The following is a 20,692-nucleotide window of genomic DNA, read 5'->3' on the forward strand; positions in this document are numbered from 1 at the left end:
CTGCTCCCCTTCCCCCCACTTCAGCCACTCCAAGTGGTCACCTGTGCTTCTGACCAACCAGCTATAGATCAGAGGTTCCAATAGCCCCCTCCTTGGGTCCAATTTGTTTTCTAGAGCTGCTCACAGAGAAACAGTGTATTTACCAGGCTGGCTTATTATAAAAGGACCTAACTCGGGAACAGCTGAGTGAGAGAGATGCACAGAGCAGTTGTATGGAAAGGGGCAGGGAGCTCCCCTGTCCTCTGGCATGCCCCAGTCTCCCAGGGTGGCCATGCACTTCCCAACCTGGAGGCCCTCCCACACCTGTCTTTCGGGGCTTTATGGCGGCTTTGTTACAGACACGTGATTATGTGGCAGTCAATTCAGCATTCACCTCCTTTACCCCCCCGCCCCCAGAGAGAAGGGCAGGGTAGGGTTGAAAGTTCCAGCCCCCTACTCACAGGGACTGGTTCCATGTAGAAGTTACTTAGGGGCTTTCCTAAAATCCCATCATTAACCAAAAAAAGATTCTTTATCAGTCTCATCGAAAGGTTTTACAAAGCTCTTTGCCAGGAGGGGGATGAAGACCAAGTATATATTTCTTGCTATAAATGAAGGAGGGAGGGAATGAATGAGCAGTAAGTGTGGAGAGCTGTGAGGTGTCTGGAGTTGGGATGAAAACTCTAAGTAGGAGTAAGGCATGCTCAACTGTTACCTGTGTATTAAAGGAAAATGGTCAGTGTGGAGAAAATTAACATTTACTGAGTACTCATTCTGTGTAAAGTACTTTGACAAGTACCTTTTAGGCCCAAACTCATTTATTTTTTTTCATGTGGTTCTATTAAACTTATTTTAAGATGGAAAAACTGAGGGCCAGAGAGGGAGCATAACTTGCTACAGTTGTCCAGCTAGCAAGTGGTCTGAGTCCAAATCAGGCTCACTCCAAAGTCCATAGTTTTTCCTTTCATTGAGATTGTATTTCAGCAAAATTACAAATTCACATATATTTATTTATAACATTTTAAAAAATTTATTTCTTTATTTTTGGCTGTGCTGGGTCTTTGCTGCTTTGTGCGGGCTTTCTCTAGTTGCAGTGAGTGGGGGCTAGTTTGTTGTGGTGCACAGGCTTCTCACTGTGGTGGTTTCTCTTGTTGAAGCATGGGCTTCAGTAGTCGAAGCACACGGGCTTAGCTGTTTTGCAGCATGTGGCATCTTCCCAGACCAGGGATCAAACCCATGTCCTCTGCATTGGCAGGCAGATTCTTATCAGTTGTGGCACCAGGGAAGTCCTCACATATATTTTAGAGCAGAGGAGTTCTGCAGGGCTTAATACAAAGAATCTGTTACTCACCCCGTTTCTGCTTCTTAGAGGTAACCACTTTAATTCTTTTACCAGATTCTTTGGGGTTTGCCTCACTAATTAAGGTATTATTTATATATACTAAAGGACACAAATCATAAGTACATCTCAGTGACCTTTTATACATATGCTTATGTCTGTCCATCCTAAGTCACTTTAGTCACGTCCGACTCTGTGACCCTGTGGAGCCTGGCAGGCTCCTCTGTCCATGGGAATCTCCAGGCAAGAACCCTGGAGTGGGTTGCCATTTCCTTCTCCAGGGCATCTTCCTGACCCAGGGATTGAACCCGAATCCCTTATGTCTCCTGCATTGGCAGACAGATTCTTTACTACTGGCACCACCTGGGAAGACCATACTTTCATGTAACCATCACCAAATCAAGATATGGAACATTTCCGTCATTTCAAAAAGGTTCCCTTATGCCCTTTGCTAATCACTAATTCCCCTCCCCAAACAAGTATTCACTGTTCTGTTACCCCTATAGATTATCTTGCCTGTTCTTGAACTTCATATAAATGTAATTATAGTGTATACTCTAATGGGCCTGTATACTCTAATGAGCTGCTTTTGCTCAGTATAGTCTTTGAGATTCAAACCTGTCTTCCTATATATCAGTAGTTCATTCTTCTGTGTAGCAGTCCATTGTTTTATACCATGAATGTTCCTATGAGCATTTGGGTTATTTCCAATATTTTGCTTTTGTTTTGCTATTATGAATAAAGCTTCAATGGACAGTCTTCAGTCAGTTCAGTTCAGTTGCTCAGTCATGTCTGACTGTTTGCAACACGCCAGGCTTCCCTATCCTTCACCAACTCCCAGAGATTGTTCAAACTCATGTCCGTCGAGTCGGTGATGCCATCCAACCATCTCATCCTCTGTCGTCCCCTTGTCCTCATGCCTTCAGTCTTTCCCAGAATCAGGGTCTTTTCCAGTGGTCAGTTCTTTGCATCAGGTGGCCAAAGTGTTGGAGTTTCAGCTTCAGCATCAGTCCTTCTAATGAATATTCAGGACTGATTTCCTTTAGGGTTGACTGGTTTAATCTCCTTGCAGTCCAAGGGACTCTCAAGAGTCTTCTCCAACACCATAGTTCCGAAGCATCCATTCTTCGGTGCTCAGCTTTATTTATGGTCCAACTCTCACATCCATACATGACTATTAGAAAAACCATAGCTTTGACTAGACGGACTTTTGTCGGCAAAGCAATGTCTCTGCTTTTTAGTATGCTGTCTAGGTTGGTCATAGTTTTTCTTCCATTGAAGAAGAAAACTTCTCTTCCGTGAACATTCTTATATGTGTCTTTTTGGACATAAGCCTCGGTTCTCTTCGATTGTCTTTGCCTCTCTCTCTCTAAATACGCGTGTATTTCCGCCTGTTGGTTTTTCCGTTGTAGGCATCATCTTTGGCATTCCATTATGAAAGGTGATTTCTCATATTCACACATACAGTGGCCTTCATTTATGTTTCTGCTACTCCATCCTTCCAGTATAACGTGATTTGGATTAGAAAAATTTCCAGCATTTATACTAGCATGTAAATGTTATTCAGAGCTGAGCCATGACAGATTTCTTTTCCTGTACATTTCTCCTCTACCAAGTGACAATGTTAGAATTTTTAAATAAAGGATACCAGGGGGACATTGTAAGGTGATAGTGGCAGGAAAGCACAGCAATTTTTTTTTTCCTTTTTGTTGCACTGCATGAGGGGCTTTTGTTCAAGGATTGAACTCTTACCCCTACAGTGAAAACACAGTGTCTTAAACTGGACTGCCAAGGAAGTTCCTGTTCTGTCTTTTAAAAATATTTTAGCACAAGAATCAGGACTTGCCATATAGAAGATCTGGTGACACTCATCTCAGCCTCCTTCAGGTCACACTTTGTCCATCCTATGGGCTTTTCCAGGGTCCAGTCAGGGGACAGAGGCTACATGCTTTGAGTAGAGAAAATTTCATGTAATATATCAACTAGTAGAAGGTGGCTTACTTCTTCAAGAGGTGAAAAAGGACTTTGAGGTGTCCAAAAGTAGCAGGTGGAAAAACAGCAGCTTCTCCTAGGCTGAGGGGAGGAGAAGCAGGGGGACAGAGAATATGATGGTTGGATGGAATCACCAACTCAATGGACATGAATTTGGGCAAACTCCAAGAGATAGTGAAGGACAGGGAAGCTTGGTGTGCTGCAGTCCATGGGGTTGCAGAGAGTTGGATACGACTTGGCAACTGGACAACAACAACTCTTAGGCCAAGGGAGTGTGGACACTGAAGGAACTCTGAGGATTTAGTTGAGCCCCCACCAGCACACCTAAGAGAGGCCCGTTCACGGGAGGAATGGTTTCCACAGGAAGCACAGCTGGTCAACTGTGAAGAAACTTGCCCAGAGGGTAAGGGCCTTAACTTGTACACAGAGCCATTCACCAGATGGGGGAGACATTTGTCTAAAATAAGGTCTAAGCAGCTGCAGAAGCTACAGAAACCGCAGTTGGATTGGAAGAACCTGGGCCTAGGATGTGGCGACAGCTAGTCTAACAGAATTCTTGAGACCTTGGGCCAGTGGCTCCTGTGCTGTTTTAAACAAAGGACTGGCAAACAGAAAATGGTTTTATTTTTTGCCTGTGCTGGGTCTTTGTTGCTTAGTGTAGGCTCTTCGTTGGGGCTAACGGGCTTTCTCTAGTTTCCGCTCACAGGTTTATTTGCCCCACGGCATTTGGGATCCTGGTTTCCTCAGGGATTGAAACCACATACTCTGCTTTGGAGGGCGGGTTCTTAATCGCTTGACCTTCAGGGAAGTCCCTGTCTTATAACTTTTTTCTTTTCTTTTCTTTTTTTTTTTTTACTATTTATTTATCTGGCTGCTTCGAGTCTTAGTTGTGGCATGTGGGATCTTTGTTACGTCCTGCAGGTCTTTTGTTCTGGCGCGTGGACTCTGCGTGTAGCACACAGACTTAGTTGCTCCTTGGCATGTGGGATCTTAGTTCCCTGACAGGGATCAACCACCTCCCCTGCATTGTAAGGCAGGTTCTTAACCACTGGAACACCAGAAAAGTCTCTCTTTTAACTTTCTAAATGGTGTCCTTTGAAGCACAGTTTTTTTTTATTTTATTTATTTGGGTTTAACCTAATGAAAGTATCTTTTTGTTTTGTTTTATTTCATTTTTATTGGGGTATAGTGTTGATATACAGTGTTGTGGTAGTTTCAGGTATACAGCGAAGTGAATCTTGTTACATACATATTTCTATATATCCACTCTTTTTTAGATTCTTTTCCCATATAGCCTATTACAGAGTATTGAGTAGAGTTCCCTGTGCTATACAGTAAGCCTTTATTAGTTACCTATTTTATATAATCCAATACTTTGGCCACCTCATGCGAAGAGTTGACTCATTGGAAAAGACCTTGATGCTGGGAGGGATTAGGGGCAGGAGAAGGGGATGATAGAGGATGAAATGGCTGGATGGTATCACCGACTCGATGGACATGAGTTTGGGTAAACTCCGGGAGTTGGTGATGGACAGGGAGGCCTGGCGTGCTGCGATTCATGGGGTTGCAGAGAGTCAGACACGGCTAAGCGACTGAACTGAACTGAACTTTATATATAATAGAAGTGTGTGTGTGTGTGTCAATCCCAGTCTTCCAATTTATCTGTTCGCCATCTCTTGCCCCTGGTAACCAGTTCATTTTCTACATGAAAAACAAAAGGTTTTAATTTTGATGAAGTCCAGGCTATTTTTTCTCTTGTTGCTTGTACTTTTGGTGTTGCATCTAAGAAACCATCACTCTATCCAAAGTCATGAAGATTTACAACTATCCTTTCTCTTTAGAGTTTTATAGTTGACAGTTAGGTGTATGGTCTATTTTGAGATAATTTTTTGTACTTAGTGTGAAGTTGGAGTCTAACCCCATTCCTTTGAAAATCCAATTTTCCCAGTACCATTAAAAAAAGACTTTCCTTTGTCCAGTGAGTTGTCTGGGTTCCCTTGTTGAAAACCAGTTGACCATAAATGTAAGGACTTATTTTGGAAGGCTCATTTTTATCTTATTGATATTTGTCTATCCTTATGCCAGTATCACAAAAAGACTTAGCAGCAGCAGCAGCAGCAGCAGGTGGTGCAGTGATAAAGAACTGCCTGCCAGTGCAGGAGATGCAAGAGACGCAGGTTCGATCCCTGGGTTGGGAAGACCCTCTGGAGAAGGAAATGGTAACCCGCTCCAGTATTCTTGCATGGACAATTCCATGGACAGAGGAGCCTGGCGGGCTACAGTGCATGCGGCTGCAAAGAGTCGAAAACAATTGAGCAGTTGAGCACGCACATATACACATACCCATATCACAGCATCTTGATAACTATAATGATTTCTATAAAGTAAGAACATCCTCACAATATGTACATATTGTGTGTTTAATTAAAAATGCGTGCAGCCGCAAACTGATGAGTTCATTTAAAATTGAAACAAGTGAATGCATGTATTACTCTTACTGCTTTGAAATGGAAGCATATAAGATTTCTATACACTAATCTCATCTTTACTAATAAAAATACAATGATAACCCCTTTTTATCTGTCAAATGAGCAGAAGTCAAAAAGAATGATCATTTGTACTAGCAAGGGTGTGGGAAACAGTATAAATAAATGAGAAGGCCCCATATGTCCTGATAAGGAGTGACCTCAGTGCAGAATAGTATGTCTAGCACACTACAGTTTGTGTTCTAAAGAAATGTGAGTGATAGGGTGCAATTTACACATAACAGCTTTTCCTAGGGTGTTCCATTAGCACATAAGCCAGTTTTACTTACCCCTTTTATACCAGTATTACTTCTGCCCCTTTTTTATTTCAAACTTCTGCTCAAGTTCCTCCTCAGACTTTCAAGGGGAACTGTAGAGGTCATTTCATCTCTGATTGCGATGTGGTTCATTTGTTGTCCACTTTTCTTAATATCTTCAGCATTTATCAAGTTTCCTTGGAGTGGCTCCAGTGCCTTCGTTTCAGGGACACTGATTCAGTTGGTCAGTTTCCTTCTGTATTCTTGGCTCACTTTCCCCATGTAGTAGTGAGAATACTCACACAAGTTCTCCTTACCTCGGTTTCTCAAGGCTTGCTGGTGGTGACCTTTGCATACTGCTTTAGATTAACTGACTCTCTCACTACCGCTGATATATTTTTTTCCTCCAGTGTAAACCCTTTTCCTTCTGCTTAAAACTGTCCATATTTACTGGTGTATGTGTGTGTCCATATATGTACATATATACTTACATATACAAAAACCTGGCAACTGGTTCTGGTGGCCTCCAAGAAGGCCAGCAAGATAAGGATCATTGGATATGGGTAGTAAGGAGGGAGATTTTCTTTTCACTGATAGACTCTTGTTTCTCTTGAGTTTTATACAGGGCTTATAGCCAGTATTTTACAGCAATTTTATTTATTGCTTTTTGGCTTCACTGGGTCTTCACTGCTGCATGCGGGGACTTCCTCTAGTTTTAGTGAGCAGGGCTGCTTTCTTGTTGCAGAGCACAGACTCTTGAGCAAGAGCTCAGTAGCTGTGGTACACGGGCTTAGTTGCCCCCCAGCATGTGAAATCTTCCGGACCAGGGATTGAACCTGTGTCCCCATCATTGGCAGGCAGACACTGCACCACCAGGGAAGTCCCTGTAATAACTTCAAATGGGACATAATCTATAAAAATTTTGAATCACTATGTGGTATACCTGAAACTAATATTATAAATAAACTCCACTGCCTCAAAAAAAACCCAAAACCCATAATATTGGTAAATAAATGATAAATTGACTTAATCACTAAAATATTAATAGAATGTAATATGCAGTTCTAGAATGCATATTATTAAATAATAGTATATAAATAGGTATTATACCCACTATATTGATGAAAATATAGATTAGTTAATACAGATTTATGACTAATAAGAGAAGTGTTACTTTCCATTTATTTTATACTTTACAATTCGTATAGCATTTCTTATTTAATCCTTAAAACATCCCTGTCGGGTGACGGGTTGTTCTCTTCATTTTATAGACAAGACTCTGTCTCTATGAAAGTGCCAGAACATGAATAAAAGACAAATAAGGAAATTAGGGTTGCAAATGGTGAGAATGCAAACCAAACAAGATAGATTTGTTCTGTAGCTCAGAGGTTCACCTGTGTCTTGTTTTCATTGTTCTAGGAAGAGTTGCAGGCCAACCTGGACCTGATTCAGACCTACAGACTGCATATTGCCCAAGATATCAACCAGGAGAACCTACAGCTCTTCCTGGGCTCCTATAACGGGTACAGTTGGTTCTGTTCCTTCACTTAAATGCAGACGAGGTCTGAGAAGCTAATGGATATTTAAGAGAGAATCAGGAGGGGAAGTAAACTGCTTCTTACAGTGTTGTGTGATGGGGTTACTTTCTCACTTTCACAACAGTAGAAGAGGAAGAGCCTTCAGATAGATATGAAAACAGCTTTCAAGAGGAATGAATGAACTGAATGCTGTTTCAGGCATATTCACCTACCCGTTGTACTTTTAAGATGTTTTGAGACCAGAAGGACCTAAAAGTTATGTACACACACAAAAACACACAATTTGGGTGACACAGAAAAATGCATGTCGAGGATAAAAGGACAGAAGTTTGGGACCTTAATGCAGTCTCTCTCTGCTGATAGCCTGTCCTCAGGCAGAAGTGAAGTGTGAACAGTAGTGAATTCTCTCTTGTTTGTATATTCCCAAAGTTGTCACATTTCCCCCAGTTACTGAGAGAAGCCTGATTCTTATCTTGGGTCCAGCTTCTCCAGTGAAAATGTTAGCTCCTTCTAGCTTCCTGGGTATATGGAAAAAGATTGAGGAAATGGGTCAGCTGTAACTTACCCAGAGTTACACAGCCAGTAGGAGCAAAGCAAGTTTTGAATCCAGTCTCTCTAGCTCCTTCCTCTGTATTACAGAGCCTCCTTATTTTTAGCTGAAAATACTACAATAAACTGTAAGTACCAGGAAAATAGTTCCCCTAAAAGGTTCCCCTTAAGAAATTATTCCTAGGGGCTTCCCTCATGGTCCAATGACTAAGACTCCACCCTCCCAATTCCCGGGTCCCGGGTTTGAGCCCTGGTCGGGGAAGTAGATCCTGCGTGATGCAAGTACAGATCCCACATGTGGCAACTTAGAAGATCGAAAATCCCATGTGCTGCCACTAAGACCCAGCACAGGCAAATAAATAAAATAAAAACAAATATTAAAAAAAATTATTCCTGTAAAGTAATTGGAAAATTAGACACTTAGGACTTGAGGATTTCAACAGCATTGCTGTTCAGTTTTCAAGTTACCTCCTTTCAGCATCCTACTGAGTTCCTTCTTCCTTCTTTGTGCCACTCAGGATGCCACTGACGAGGCTACTTATGAACAAAATCTATAAATAATCTCTTCCCTTGTCAGGTGTGAAGGAAAGATAATTTTCAGATTCTTTGATACCTGTAGGTTTTCACATCTAGGAAATAACCTGAGTTGCCATGATTTTACCTGAAACATGCGTTGTTTCCTTGGTGTCTCTCTAGACGCAAAGACCTGGAGATTGAAAGACCCATTCTGGGACAAAATGATAACAAATCAAAGACGTTAAAGTAAGTCTCTCGGTCTGCCCACTAAGTTGCTAGATAGACCTGCCTTTGAGAGAAGTCAGTGTCTGTGGAGTGTGTACGCTCCCAGCTGATGTCCTCCTATTTGCCTTCCCCCAGGTGCTCTACTTTACTGGTGGTTGGTGACAGTTCACCTGCCGTTGAGGCTGTGGTAAGTATGTCCTGGCATTATGAAGATGAGTAAGGTGAAATATAATAAGTTGTTTGTAGCACACTGCTGATGTACTGGAAACAGCTGGTAGACACTAGATTTTGTTATTTCTGATTACACATATCAGGTTTGTGCTTTGTTATCCAATCTGGAGAAATAATTCCTCATTGATCACTCGGTTTCATCAGAAGGGATCAATAGTGCCCAGACTGTTTTATATGGTGCAGTTCATTTGGTGGCAGGTAGTACCACTAAATGCCATTTGCTTATCATCAGATTTCTGACAGCCTTGGCCTTCTGCAGCCACCACAAGTCTGGAACTGTTTCAGCTGGCTGGGAGGTTGCTGAGAGCCTGCGTACTTTTCTCTACCTCTTTCTCAAGCACGTAGCACATTGGTAAAAATAATATGTGTTCACTGTAGAAAATTGGTAAATAGAAAGACAGGAGGAAAAAAATCACTATCCCGAAGACAAGCCACCATGTTTTTCTTGAACATAGATATTGTTGTTAATCACTAAGTCATGTCCAACTCTTTTGTGACCCCATGGACGGCAGCCTGCCAGGGCCCCCTGTCCGTGGGATCTCCCAGGCAAGAATACTGGAGAGGGTTGCCATTTCCTTCTCCAGGGGATCTTCCCGACCCAGGGATCCAACTCGTATCTTCTGTATTGGCAGGCAGATTCTTTATCACTGAGCCACCAGGGAAGCCCCACAGCATAGATTGGATGATACTAAATATACAAGTTTTAGAGACCTGATCACTAAACACTGTATACAATTCAGACTTGTAAATACACCCTTGCTTATATAACTTCATTCTCTTGTTGATTATTTATGACTGTGCACCATTAATAATGTTGCCGTCGAACATCCATACAGAATCTTTGCCTGAATTTTTGATCATTTCCCTGGGATGAGATGGAAATAATGTATCAAAAATCATATGCCTTTGTAAGGTTTTTAATGCCTTTTGCCAGATTCCTTTCCAGAAAAGATACAACAGTGTGTTGCCGCTGGCAATGTAGGAGAGTGTCTGTTGCACAACATGCTGTTCAGCATTGGACTTTTCAATTATTAGTAGTTATTTTGGTTAAAAATTAACTACTGTTAACCAGTTTTAATTTGCACTTCTTTAATTACACACAAAGCTTTCAGTTTTTCATAAGTCTGTTAATCATTTTCTCATCTTTCCCACATATATAACGTAACTTAAGTTTCTGCATGAAATGATCTGGATTTCTTTGGCCACCTTTACTTCTTTAGCTGAAAAGGTGGAGATACTTGTTTTTGATAGATCTAGCATGTGTACTTAACACAGAAAAATAGTATTGTTTATAGAAAATACCCTTAATGAGAATTTTCTAATGATGCTGAGTTGTCTTTCTAAAATTACATGGACTTAAGGAATGTTACCAATCATTTTTCAAGATTGTATAAGTTGGCCATACATATACGGTCTTTTTCTGATTCCATATCTTCAGTGTGTATAGAGAATAACTTCAAAATGCCATCTATACCACAAACTAGATGCTCTTCTAGACACATTCAAAACTAACTCCCCTGCCAGAGCCTTTTATCCCCTGGTAGGGGATTAGAGGGCTATCCGTGTGTGGAAGAGCAGGAAGAAACTCCACAAGTTTTAGTCTCTAGCTATTCTTGCTCACTTATTCATTCAGTATCATTTTTTGAGCTTCTCCTATTTGCTCAGTCGGCTTCCCTGGTGGTTCAGCAGTAAAGATCTGCCTGCCAATGCAGGAGATACAGGTTCAATCCTTGGCTCAGGAAGATTCCCCTGGAGAATGAAATGGCAACTCACTCCAGTCTTCTTGTCTGGGAAATCCCATGGACAGAGGAGCCTGGCTGGCTCCAGGCCATGGGGTCTCAAAGGAGTTGGACATACTAAATGACTAAACAACAAATATTTGCTCAGTGCTCTGGAGAATACGTAAATGAATAAGATAGAGTCTTAGCAAGACTGCAAGGAGATCAAACCAGTCTAATCCTAAAGGAAATCAGTCCTGAATATTCATTGGAAGGACTGATGCTGAAGCTGAAACTCCAGTACTTGGACCACCTGATATGAAGAACTGACTCATTGGAAAAGCCCCTGATGGAAAAGATTGAAGGCAGGAGGAGGAGGGGACGACAGAGAATGAGATGGTTAGGTAGCATGACCGATCCAATGGACATAAATTTGAGCAGACTCTGGGAGACAGTGTAGGAGCCTGGCGTGCTGTAGTCCATGGGGTCACAAAGAGTTGGATATGATTGAGCGACTGGACTGAACTGGAGTCTTAGCAGTTGGACCTGGGGAGAAAGCAGACACGTCAAAAACCAACCATTGTTCTTGGCCTACTAGATCCTGAGCCTTCGTCTTACACAGTTACAGAAATTACAAAGTGATGAACCAAGGAAAAACATGCTTTATTATATTAAATACAGACTTAGGAGTCATTCTTCCAGAAGATACTTATTGTATATCTAGTATGTTCTCAGCACTTTGCCTGGCATTTAGGGATCAAGTTTTTACATTCTTCTTCTTTTTTTTTGGTTGGGCTGGGTCTTAGTTTCTGCGTGAGAGCTTTCTCTGGTTGCAGAGAGCATGGTTACTCTAGTTATGGTGCGTGGGCTCCTCTTGTGGGCCACAGGCTCCAGGTGCATGGGTTTCATTAGTTGCGACATGGGGGCTCATTAGTTGTGGCTCATGGGCTCAGTAGTTACGGCGCACAAGCTTGGTTGCTCTGCGACATGTGGCATCTTCCCAGACCAGGGATTGAACCTGTGTCCCCTGCATTGGCAGGCGGAATCTTACCCAGTGTGCTAACAAGGAAGTCCTACATTCTGCCTTTTAGAGCATATTCTGTAGTAAGTAAACAGGTACATTTGTTTACTGCCTGTGTTGGCATTTGTATAAAGAAAAAACCCTGACTTGATGCTCCTGGCTTTTAGATCATCCCCTGATTTTAGAAGTTTTGAGTACCCACCCATCAGCCATGCCCAGAGTAAGTGTTCAGCTGGATTACTGGTTCTTGCCTAGGTAATTTTCATGACTTCTTAGCTGGCTCACTGCCTCTGCAGTCTGTCATACAGGCCACTGCTGGTTATTTTCCTGAAACAGTTCACATCCTGTCACCTCAGAAACCCTCTGTGACTGCTTGCCTTCCACAGTCAGCTCCAGTTTTCTCACCCTCTCCCCACAGTGCATCCTCATACCATATACTGGTCTCTAACCCCACACATGCCCGGCACACTCACCTTGCATCCCCTGGGTCTTTGCTTCTGCTTCCCCCTGACTCTGGAAGCCTTCAAATGCCCACCCCTTCTTACTCTGGCTATAGAAATCCTGTTTATCCTTCTGTTCTCACTCAGCTCAGAAGTGAAGTTTTCAAGTACTCTCATTCTGCCTTGGGGCTTCCCTAGTGGCTCAGCAGTCAGGAATCTGCCTGCAATTCAGGAGCCGTGCGGGTTCGATCCCCAGGTTGGGAAGATCCCTTGGAGAAGGAAATGACAACCCACCCCAGTATTCTTGCCTGGGAAATCCCATGGACAGAAGAGCATGGTGGGCTGCAGTCCATAGGATTGCAAAAGACTCAGACACGACTTGGTGATTAAACAGCAACATTCTGCCTTGTGTTACATGCTTTTGCCCCTCTAGATTCCATGCTCTCAGCACGGGGTTTTATGTGTGCTTGGGCAAGCATGTGTAAAGAAGAGATCTAGTGGATCAAATTAACCATAAAACATTGTGGAACCATGAAACAACCTCCCCAGAACATTTTCTTTGAGGTCCCTGCCTTTGTGGATACAAAGGTATGAGATACAAAGCATGAAAATAGACAAGATTGTAATTCTTAATTGTGATGATTGCTCTGAGAGAAAAAACCATAGAGAAGTTCAACTTTGGATGGGATAGCCACAGGTCTTAAGGCTTAGAAGAGTCAGGGTGAGAGGGATGGCACGCCTGCTACCTCCGGGGCAGAGGAGGCAGATGAGGAATGGGCACAGAAGGTGTGAGGGCTCAGTCAAAAGGACCAGTTGTGCTGGGGAATCATCAGGACCTCAGCAGGTGAGGCCCATAGTTCACTTTTTAAAGAAGGAGATGACTTGCCCTGCTGCTGCGTAGCCGTAAGAGGAATTAGATTCAAAATTAGTAGCTCTTTAAAGACTCTACTTGTAACGGATCCAGAAAATGAACTTAGCCAGATTTTTAGATCTACTAAGAAATACAAGATATAAAGTATATCATGTAAATATATCTCCTATTTTTATTTTGGTAATTTCTTCAGCTGATTCAGCCAAAACTGAGTTTCTCCCAGCTGAGCTTCCTGAAAGATCATTCGTGTGCCAAGCTATTTTGTATTTCGCAGTTCATAAAATTGTCTTTCTCTCTCTGTCTCTCTTTTTTTTTTTTTTTTAGGTTGAATGCAATTCTCGCCTAAATCCTGTAAATACAACTTTGCTAAAGGTAATGTGTTTCCTTTCCTCACTGCCAACCATTAGTGAGTAAATTATATGTGGTTCAAATCACTTTATTTCTGGAATAGTTGCACAGAAACAAGGAAAACTTCTTTCCCTCATTCTCTTTTTTTTTTAAATAAAAGTTATTTTCCTGAATATAGTCTCAGTATAGAAAATTGGAAAATAGAAAAAAGAATGGAAATATAGAAAGAATAAAATAGAATTACTCATAATCCTGCCACCCTCATACCCGCTGGTGAAAACATACACTTATTGGTCTTTCTCCTGGGTGGCGAGGGGCTGTCCTGGGTCTTTGTTGTGGTGCGTGGGCTTCTACTGCTGTGGAGCTCAGGCTCTGGAGCGCATGGGCTCAGTAGTTGTGGTGCTCAGGTTTAGTTGCTCCATGGTATGTGGGAGCTCAACTCCCTGACCAGGGATCAAACCTTCATCCCCTGCATTAGAAGGTGGATTCTTAACCACTGGACCCCTGGGGAAGTCTCTCATTCATTTGTAAATCATTAAGATTATAGGCTATTTCTAGCCCTGTGTCTGTTTTCCTCAACTTCTTGACATGTAAACAATTTCCTGTGTCATTGAAAACTTCATAAGCATTATTTAATGTTGTGAGATATTAGATAATGGATGGAAGTTCTTCACAAGCTAAATTCCCTTGTATGGATAAGAAAGTTTTCCAGTTGCATTGTCACAATGAGGGTAGATGCGTTTTTCTGGAGCCTGTAGTGGAATATTTAAGGGCCTGGCCTCCTGGTCTGAATTTGGATTACAGTAAGTTTAAGTGCTAAACTTAAGTTGCTTACTGCTGCTTTCTCAGCCTGAAAGACCTCTACTTTCTTCCCTTTTTCTTTGAAGTGCAGTTAAAAGGAAAGTGCTGCCACTATACCAGCCCATAGTTCCTGGAAATAACGCTCTGATGTGAAAAAAGTCAGTGTTCTAGGGTCCAGGTGATTGATGAACTAGTCTAAAACATGAATTTTTTTTTTTTTTTTTTTGTAAGTATGTGGTTTCAGATTAGCCTTTCAATGCAAGTTTGAATCAGTTTTTGAAAAGTGCAGAACTGAACTTAACAGTAGCCACAGGTGTGCTTATTTCTGGGCAAAAAATGTCCATCCCATAGTAGCGTGATGGAATTGATTCTCTGTTTGATAGGCATCCAGCTTGGAAATAGTCCTTCCCAGTACTGTCTCCACGTATGAGAACTGTTCTATGATTCTAATCAGATTTTGACTCCTAAACTTCTTGAAAATACAGCCTGGGCTAATTAGGTCTGTTTTATACTTAAATCAAGTTAAATGTTTGTTCCTGATCTTACACTTAGAATTTTCAGGGAACTGACTATTCCTTGTTAACCTTGGATTCCTGTGCCGCCTGTGGGATTCCCATCTGCAGAATAACAGTCTACCCTCAAAGTTTTCATGTTAGTGAAGGTTTCATGAGGTTCATGTCTCTTTTCTAAAAGATGCCTGAATACGCTACTCTGTGAGTATGGAATACTTAACAAGTAGAAGGAAGAAGGTGGCCTCGTGATTGGCCATTGTGCCCTAGAAGCAGCATTCTCTGCGGATTGGCAGAGTATGCATCTCCGGGGCTTGTTAGAAATGCAAGTTCTTGAGCTCTGCTCCAAAGCTGTTAAATAAGAATTCCTCAGGCAGGAACTTGGAGTTTTAATAAGCCCTCCTGGTTATTCCAATGCATGATAACAAAACCCCACTCTAGAAGTTTTTGTGCAGATGACAGTAATCAGTGTGTAAAGATTTATGAAGTGAGAGAGACCCTCATCACTTTCCAACAGTGAAATTAAAGTGGCTGACCAAGCAGGTTGGCTGAATTCAGCATCAGTGCCTGATCATAGACCTCCCCTTAGTCATGAAGTGGAGACAGTATAGAGTTGAGAGAGAACTTTTAAGAGTTTGGTGCCCTAAGAAGTAGGGGTCACACTGCTTGAGGACTCTGAAAGTAAATCCTCCAGGTAGAGGCAGAACCAAGGTAGTAGTTAACGTTACTATCACCCAAATGGAAAATTCCTGACATGGACCTGAAAGCCGGGCCCTGCACTACTGATTAATAAATAGTGAATAATCTTTCAGAATTATATCCAAAGTTATTGCTAGAGTTTAGGTCTGTGTATAAGAGTGCATTGAGGAGGGACTTCCCTGGTTGCTCAGTGGTAAAGAATTTGCCTGCCAGTGAAGGGGATATGGTTCAGTCCTTATCTGAGAGGATCCCACATGCCATGGAGCAGCTAAACCCGTGTGCTGAGACTGCTGAAGCCCACAAACGCTAGAGCCCACGCTCCACAGCAAGAGAAGCCATCGCAGTGAGGGACCTGCTTTCCACGACTAGAGAGCAGCCCCCACTTTCCACAGCTAGGGAAAGCAGCAGCCATGAAGACCCAGTGCAACCAAAAGTAAACTAATTAATTAAAAAACAAAAAGAGTGCGTTGAGAAGATGAACACTAGGGTGCAGCTAAACATTACATTAAGGAATCTAAAATTTGATTCTGTCCTGTTTGACAGGACCCTGGGTATTCAGAGCATTTCCCGTAAGTGTCAAGTCTCAGCTGACTTATATGTTTTTCCCTTCTAGATGGCAGACTGTGGTGGACTACCCCAAGTAGTTCAGGTAAGGAGAGTTTTTTTTAAAAGCACCCATTTGATTTCAGCTCTCTGTCCGTGCAAAGATTAATAGCTTCTTCTTTTGTCTCCCTAGCCTGGGAAGCTCACCGAGGCCTTCAAGTACTTTTTGCAGGGAATGGGCTACAGTGAGTAGTACATAACTTTCTATTCTAACCAAGATTTATTGATAAATGGGGTCATTTTGGCATCTGGGGAGCACTCAGTTCTCAGGACGTAACGACCTCTGTGCTCGCCAGGCTGAAGTTAAATAAAAACCAAAATTATTTATGAAAGATTCTTCTGCACATATATACAAAGATGAGCTAATGCTTACTGAGCACTTGCTTTGTGCCAGGCACTCTGTATTCTTAACCTTAAGAGGTAAGTTCTGCTATTAGTCCCATTTTACAGAAGAGGAAATTGAGGCTTAGAGGCTAAGTATGTTTCTCAGGATAACAGTTCAGCTGCAGAGCCATGATTCAGTCTAACTCCAGAGTCCACATGTTCAACCACTGAAGCTTTGGCAGTCCTGGCTGTGAATCTGAGGTTGTTGCTTGCATTTGAACTTAGCTGGTTAATGACTCCTGGTCTAGAGAAACAAGTTAAATCAGTGAAGTCTGCTCCCCACAGGAGACAAACTTGCAAAGTATTTCAGAGTGAATCCAAGGATGTGTTGTATCATGTGCCACTGTCCTGGTCTCTCGTATTGTGAGACCCCTGCGCTTTCTCATTTGTCCCAGGATATCCTCCCTGGCTCCTTTCTTGGAGTTTTAAAAAGGAAAACCCTTCTACCCAGGTACAGAGCTCTGTATCCAGTAGGGTGATTTTTCTCCTGTCCTTGGTGTCAGTGTGATTAATGACCCCTCGGCAGCTGCTCTGGGCAGCAGCTGGACCCCTGGGTGCAGCCCTGTACCTGGCAGGCAGCCCGTGTACGTCTCGTCTGGAGTGGCCGTGTCATCCCCGTCTGTGAGCCACTACCAACCGAGCCCACACCCCTGTCCCTCTGGCTCGCTGGGAGGAGTGGAAGTCCCTCTCCTTTCCTAGGAAGCAGTTCATTATCCAGGCAGGCTGGCTGTTTATAGTGGAGGGAAAAGCAGTTGCCTTTGACTAGTTGAGAGAAGTACCATCCGAGATGTTATTGAAGCATCAGTTAGCCTTCCCTCCTTTCTGGAACCTTAGAATAAAACTTTACCCCTGGCTTAGTTTGTTCTGTCAGTGTCTGCCAGGTAGCCAAGTTTACCACTTGGCACTCTCAGGTCACTAACCTGCCTTTTCCTGTGTCCACCCTGCTTCCAGTCCCGTACGTGCAGCTCAGTCACCTGAGCACCGAGTCAGGTACCTTCCTCTGTGCTGGCCCCGCCCCTGCCTCCCAGCAATGCTCTCCTGGCTGCACTGGCTGCCCGCAGCATGTCCGTGGTTTCCCTGTGCAGTGAGAGCCCGATAGAACGCGGCTCATTGTGCCCCGAGAGAGTTAGCCTGCCAGTCCAGCCCTGGTCCCCCAGGAATAAAGGGGTGGGTTGTAACAGCCAGGGTCACAGCAGCAGCTGAAACTTCATAGGGGGCCCTTCTTCCATCACCACCACCTACTGAGTGATCCCTGAGTTAACTCCCAGACACAGGGTTCTCAATTATGAGGGTTGGAGCCTATGCCCGGAGAATGCAGGTACTGGCATCTTCTGACCCCAGCATTGAAATGACAGCTGGAGGAGTGGCTCATGTCTTAGAAAGACAGGCAGGGAGGTAGGCCCGGTTAGGCCCTTTCCTAGCCAAGCTGGAAGGACCTTACAGCCAGGGCGGCAGCACAACAGAAGTCTGACTTCAATGGCCCTCCAGTGCGCTTTCGCACAGCCAGCCTGCACCTCAGTGCCTGTGCAGAGGCCAGCTCCAGGCCCCCCTGCCCTCCCTGCCCCTCACCTGCCTACATGTCTCCTCCCCAGGTAGCAAGGGTCACCTGTGGACACGGATGGTAGTCTTGTTGTATCGGGCTTGCACTGTGTGTGTGAAACACCTCGTACTTGTGTGGTGTGGTTTGTCTTTGGTTTAGTCTTGCATGCGTCACAGGTTTGGGTTACCTGTTTGGGTTCCCAAAGCCTTCTTCCTAATCACTGTATGGATGGCATGGGCATAGTTAAGAGGTTATACTCTGGACTTAGTTCACCATTGTTCTGCTGTAGACTAGAACCAGCTGAGACTTCAACTGGATCCAGAGGATTAAAGCAGCCTTGCCTAGAGCCCCTCACCTAGAGCAAAGTCGGATGGCTGTGTCTCGTCCTGGTGTCACCTTAGATGATGGGTTGGGAAAGCTACATGTAAAGCCTTTGGTGAAACTTGTAGATTAGCTGAGCTTAACCACAGCTCTTGCCTCTAGTCCTCTCCGTTCTCTCTTACAGTCCCATCTGCCAGCATGACCCGGCTCGCCCGATCCCGAACCCACTCCACCTCAAGTAGCATCGGCTCTGGAGAAAGTGCCTTCAGCCGATCTGTTGCCAGCAATCAGTCAGATGGAACTCAAGAATCCTCTGAGTCCCCTGATGTTCTGGACAGACCCCAGACCATGGAAGTGTCCTGCTAAGCAAATGCTCCTCCCCAGGACCGTGCAAGTCCATCCTCCTTCAGACAGCCACTCCATAATATAGCACTTCATCCAGCAATCTGGCATCTATCTTTAACTCCTGCATGGCCACTGACTCTCTGTTTCTGGTATCCTGGATTTATCATCCTCTCTGCCTGCCCACCCTCCTTTTTGTATGTACCAAGAACCACTTCCATGCCATTTCTATAACATTCCAACCTCTTTAGCTGATCAGATCTCCGTATCTTCTCTTACCAGCCTTTCCCTGTGCTTTCCCAACTATGTATCTAAGATTCTTTGGTTCCTAATGTGTGTGTGTGAGCACGCGTGTCTGTGTTTGTGTGTGCATAGTTTTGTGATTTTAGACATGCTTTCTTGTAGAGCTTCTGCAGACAAAAACAAAAAAAGGGACTTTTTTTTTTTTTTTTTTCATTTTCAGTGGTGTTTTTAGGAGAAATATGCAGAACAGGATTCTAGGTTTCTAGGTAGGCCGTTACATTCTCTTTCGGTTCCTCTCTGATGGTCCAGATTTGTGAAGTAACTTCAGGAGAGAGGAGATCTGAGGAAGGTGGAAGATCATAATTCCTGTTTGGATTGTTGATTGTGACCAATAGAAGGGAACCTGTTACATAGAAAAGCAGGCCAGGTGGCCAGCCACCTTCTCCTGTCCAGTTGAATTCACGTATCCTATAAATGAAAGGAAGGGATATGTTCTCTTAGAAGCCCATGAACGATGACACTCTGATGCGATGTGGCATTTTTCTGAAGGAATGAGTGTGGCTTAATTATTGGACTCTCTTAGCGCAGGAAGGTGGAAAACAAATTCCAGGCCTCTGCTCTGTCAGAGCAAAATTGATGTCTCTGCAGTGTCTGATGCCACACACCAGACATAGGAAGGAGGCGCCTCCCAGGAGAAGCACTCTACATCTCTCCATCCCCCCAGAAGGGAGAAGTCTAGCCTGAAAATTATATAGATGTTGAGGAAATGGCTGGAGAGAGAGAAACAGACATTAACACAATATGATGCTTTATAAGTATAACCTTGATTTCAGAAGACTTAATGGAGCCTAAATGAAAGATAGAACCCATTTCTCAGAAAGTTAATCCGGTGAACTCCCTCTTCTAAGAGGGAAGGGACCATAAGGGCACCCCGACCAGGTAGAATTGTGTTTGGTCCGCTGCTCTGTGAGGGGGTCACAGCCACCCAGAGAGTGTCTCCAGGAGGAGTGTGAAAACAATTGCCACCCAGTAAGGGTCCCGCTTTGACAGCACAGAGATGTCGGCTCAGGGTTACACAATTTCAGTCCTAGGAAGGGGCTTTTCAGACATAGCATTTGCTTTCTGCTCAGATAGGGAATGCATCACTCTGCCGGAGTACGACTTTTTACAGATGATGAAATAAAGCTGTATATGTCTCATTGTTACCCAGTGGCTGGTGTGACTTTTCTCAAGCCACTTCCTGGGGCTCTGGTGGGGACTGCACATAGGCTTCATACTGGGTCACATACCTGATGATTATCCACCCAGCGACACCATCCATTTAAAGTGAGGAAACCAAGTCCCGGGATTAATCATTTGCCCGAGATCATCATTCCAGTAAGCCAGCAGGGATTGAACCCAGAGTCCTCCTGACACACCTGTATTCCCCTCAGATGAAAAACCATGAGAAGCTTGATCGCTGGTTTGTGATGGAGGAGCAGGTGAGGTCTCAGGAAGGCATTCACCATCTCAGCTCAGCCCTTGCACTGTTGCCGTGTCCCCGCCTCGTGCAGTAATCCACAGCCGCCTGCTAGGGCTCCACCGACAGACCAGGCTATGTTTCTCCAGAAGGGGCTCTTTGTACCCTGCCCCCCAAGAATAATTCCAGGGGGGTGGCCATCCTAGATCAGTTCCGAATGATCCAGGGGCTGTGGCTACCAG

The 20,692-nt window shown here is 43.7% G+C and overlaps 1 protein-coding gene across 5 annotated transcripts in view; it reads left to right on the forward strand.

The window, feature by feature from the left end:
- The window catches only part of NDRG3 (NDRG family member 3), a 60,176-nt gene extending 39,980 nt beyond the window's left edge, over window positions 1-20,196 (forward strand). For 3 of the 5 annotated variants that reach the window (XM_040247377.1, XM_040247379.1, XM_040247378.1), the window contains 8 exons: window positions 7,512-7,615; window positions 8,876-8,941; window positions 9,056-9,107; window positions 13,526-13,573; window positions 16,172-16,207; window positions 16,295-16,346; window positions 17,497-17,535; window positions 18,591-20,196. In XM_040247377.1, the coding sequence (XP_040103311.1) occupies window positions 7,512-7,615; window positions 8,876-8,941; window positions 9,056-9,107; window positions 13,526-13,573; window positions 16,172-16,207; window positions 16,295-16,346; window positions 17,497-17,535; window positions 18,591-18,772 (579 nt within the window). In that variant the 3' untranslated portion in view covers window positions 18,773-20,196. The remainder of the gene's footprint in view (window positions 1-7,511; window positions 7,616-8,875; window positions 8,942-9,055; window positions 9,108-13,525; window positions 13,574-16,171; window positions 16,208-16,294; window positions 16,347-17,496; window positions 17,536-18,590) is intronic. The other 2 variants (XM_040247380.1, XM_040247381.1) reach the window with 1 other exon arrangement.
- Window positions 20,197-20,692: the final 496 nt, after the last annotated feature.

The sequence above is a fragment of the Oryx dammah genome, unplaced genomic scaffold (genome assembly GCF_014754425.2).
Source record: "Oryx dammah isolate SB20612 unplaced genomic scaffold, SCBI_Odam_1.1 HiC_scaffold_10, whole genome shotgun sequence".
Lineage (NCBI taxonomy): Eukaryota > Metazoa > Chordata > Mammalia > Artiodactyla > Bovidae > Oryx > Oryx dammah.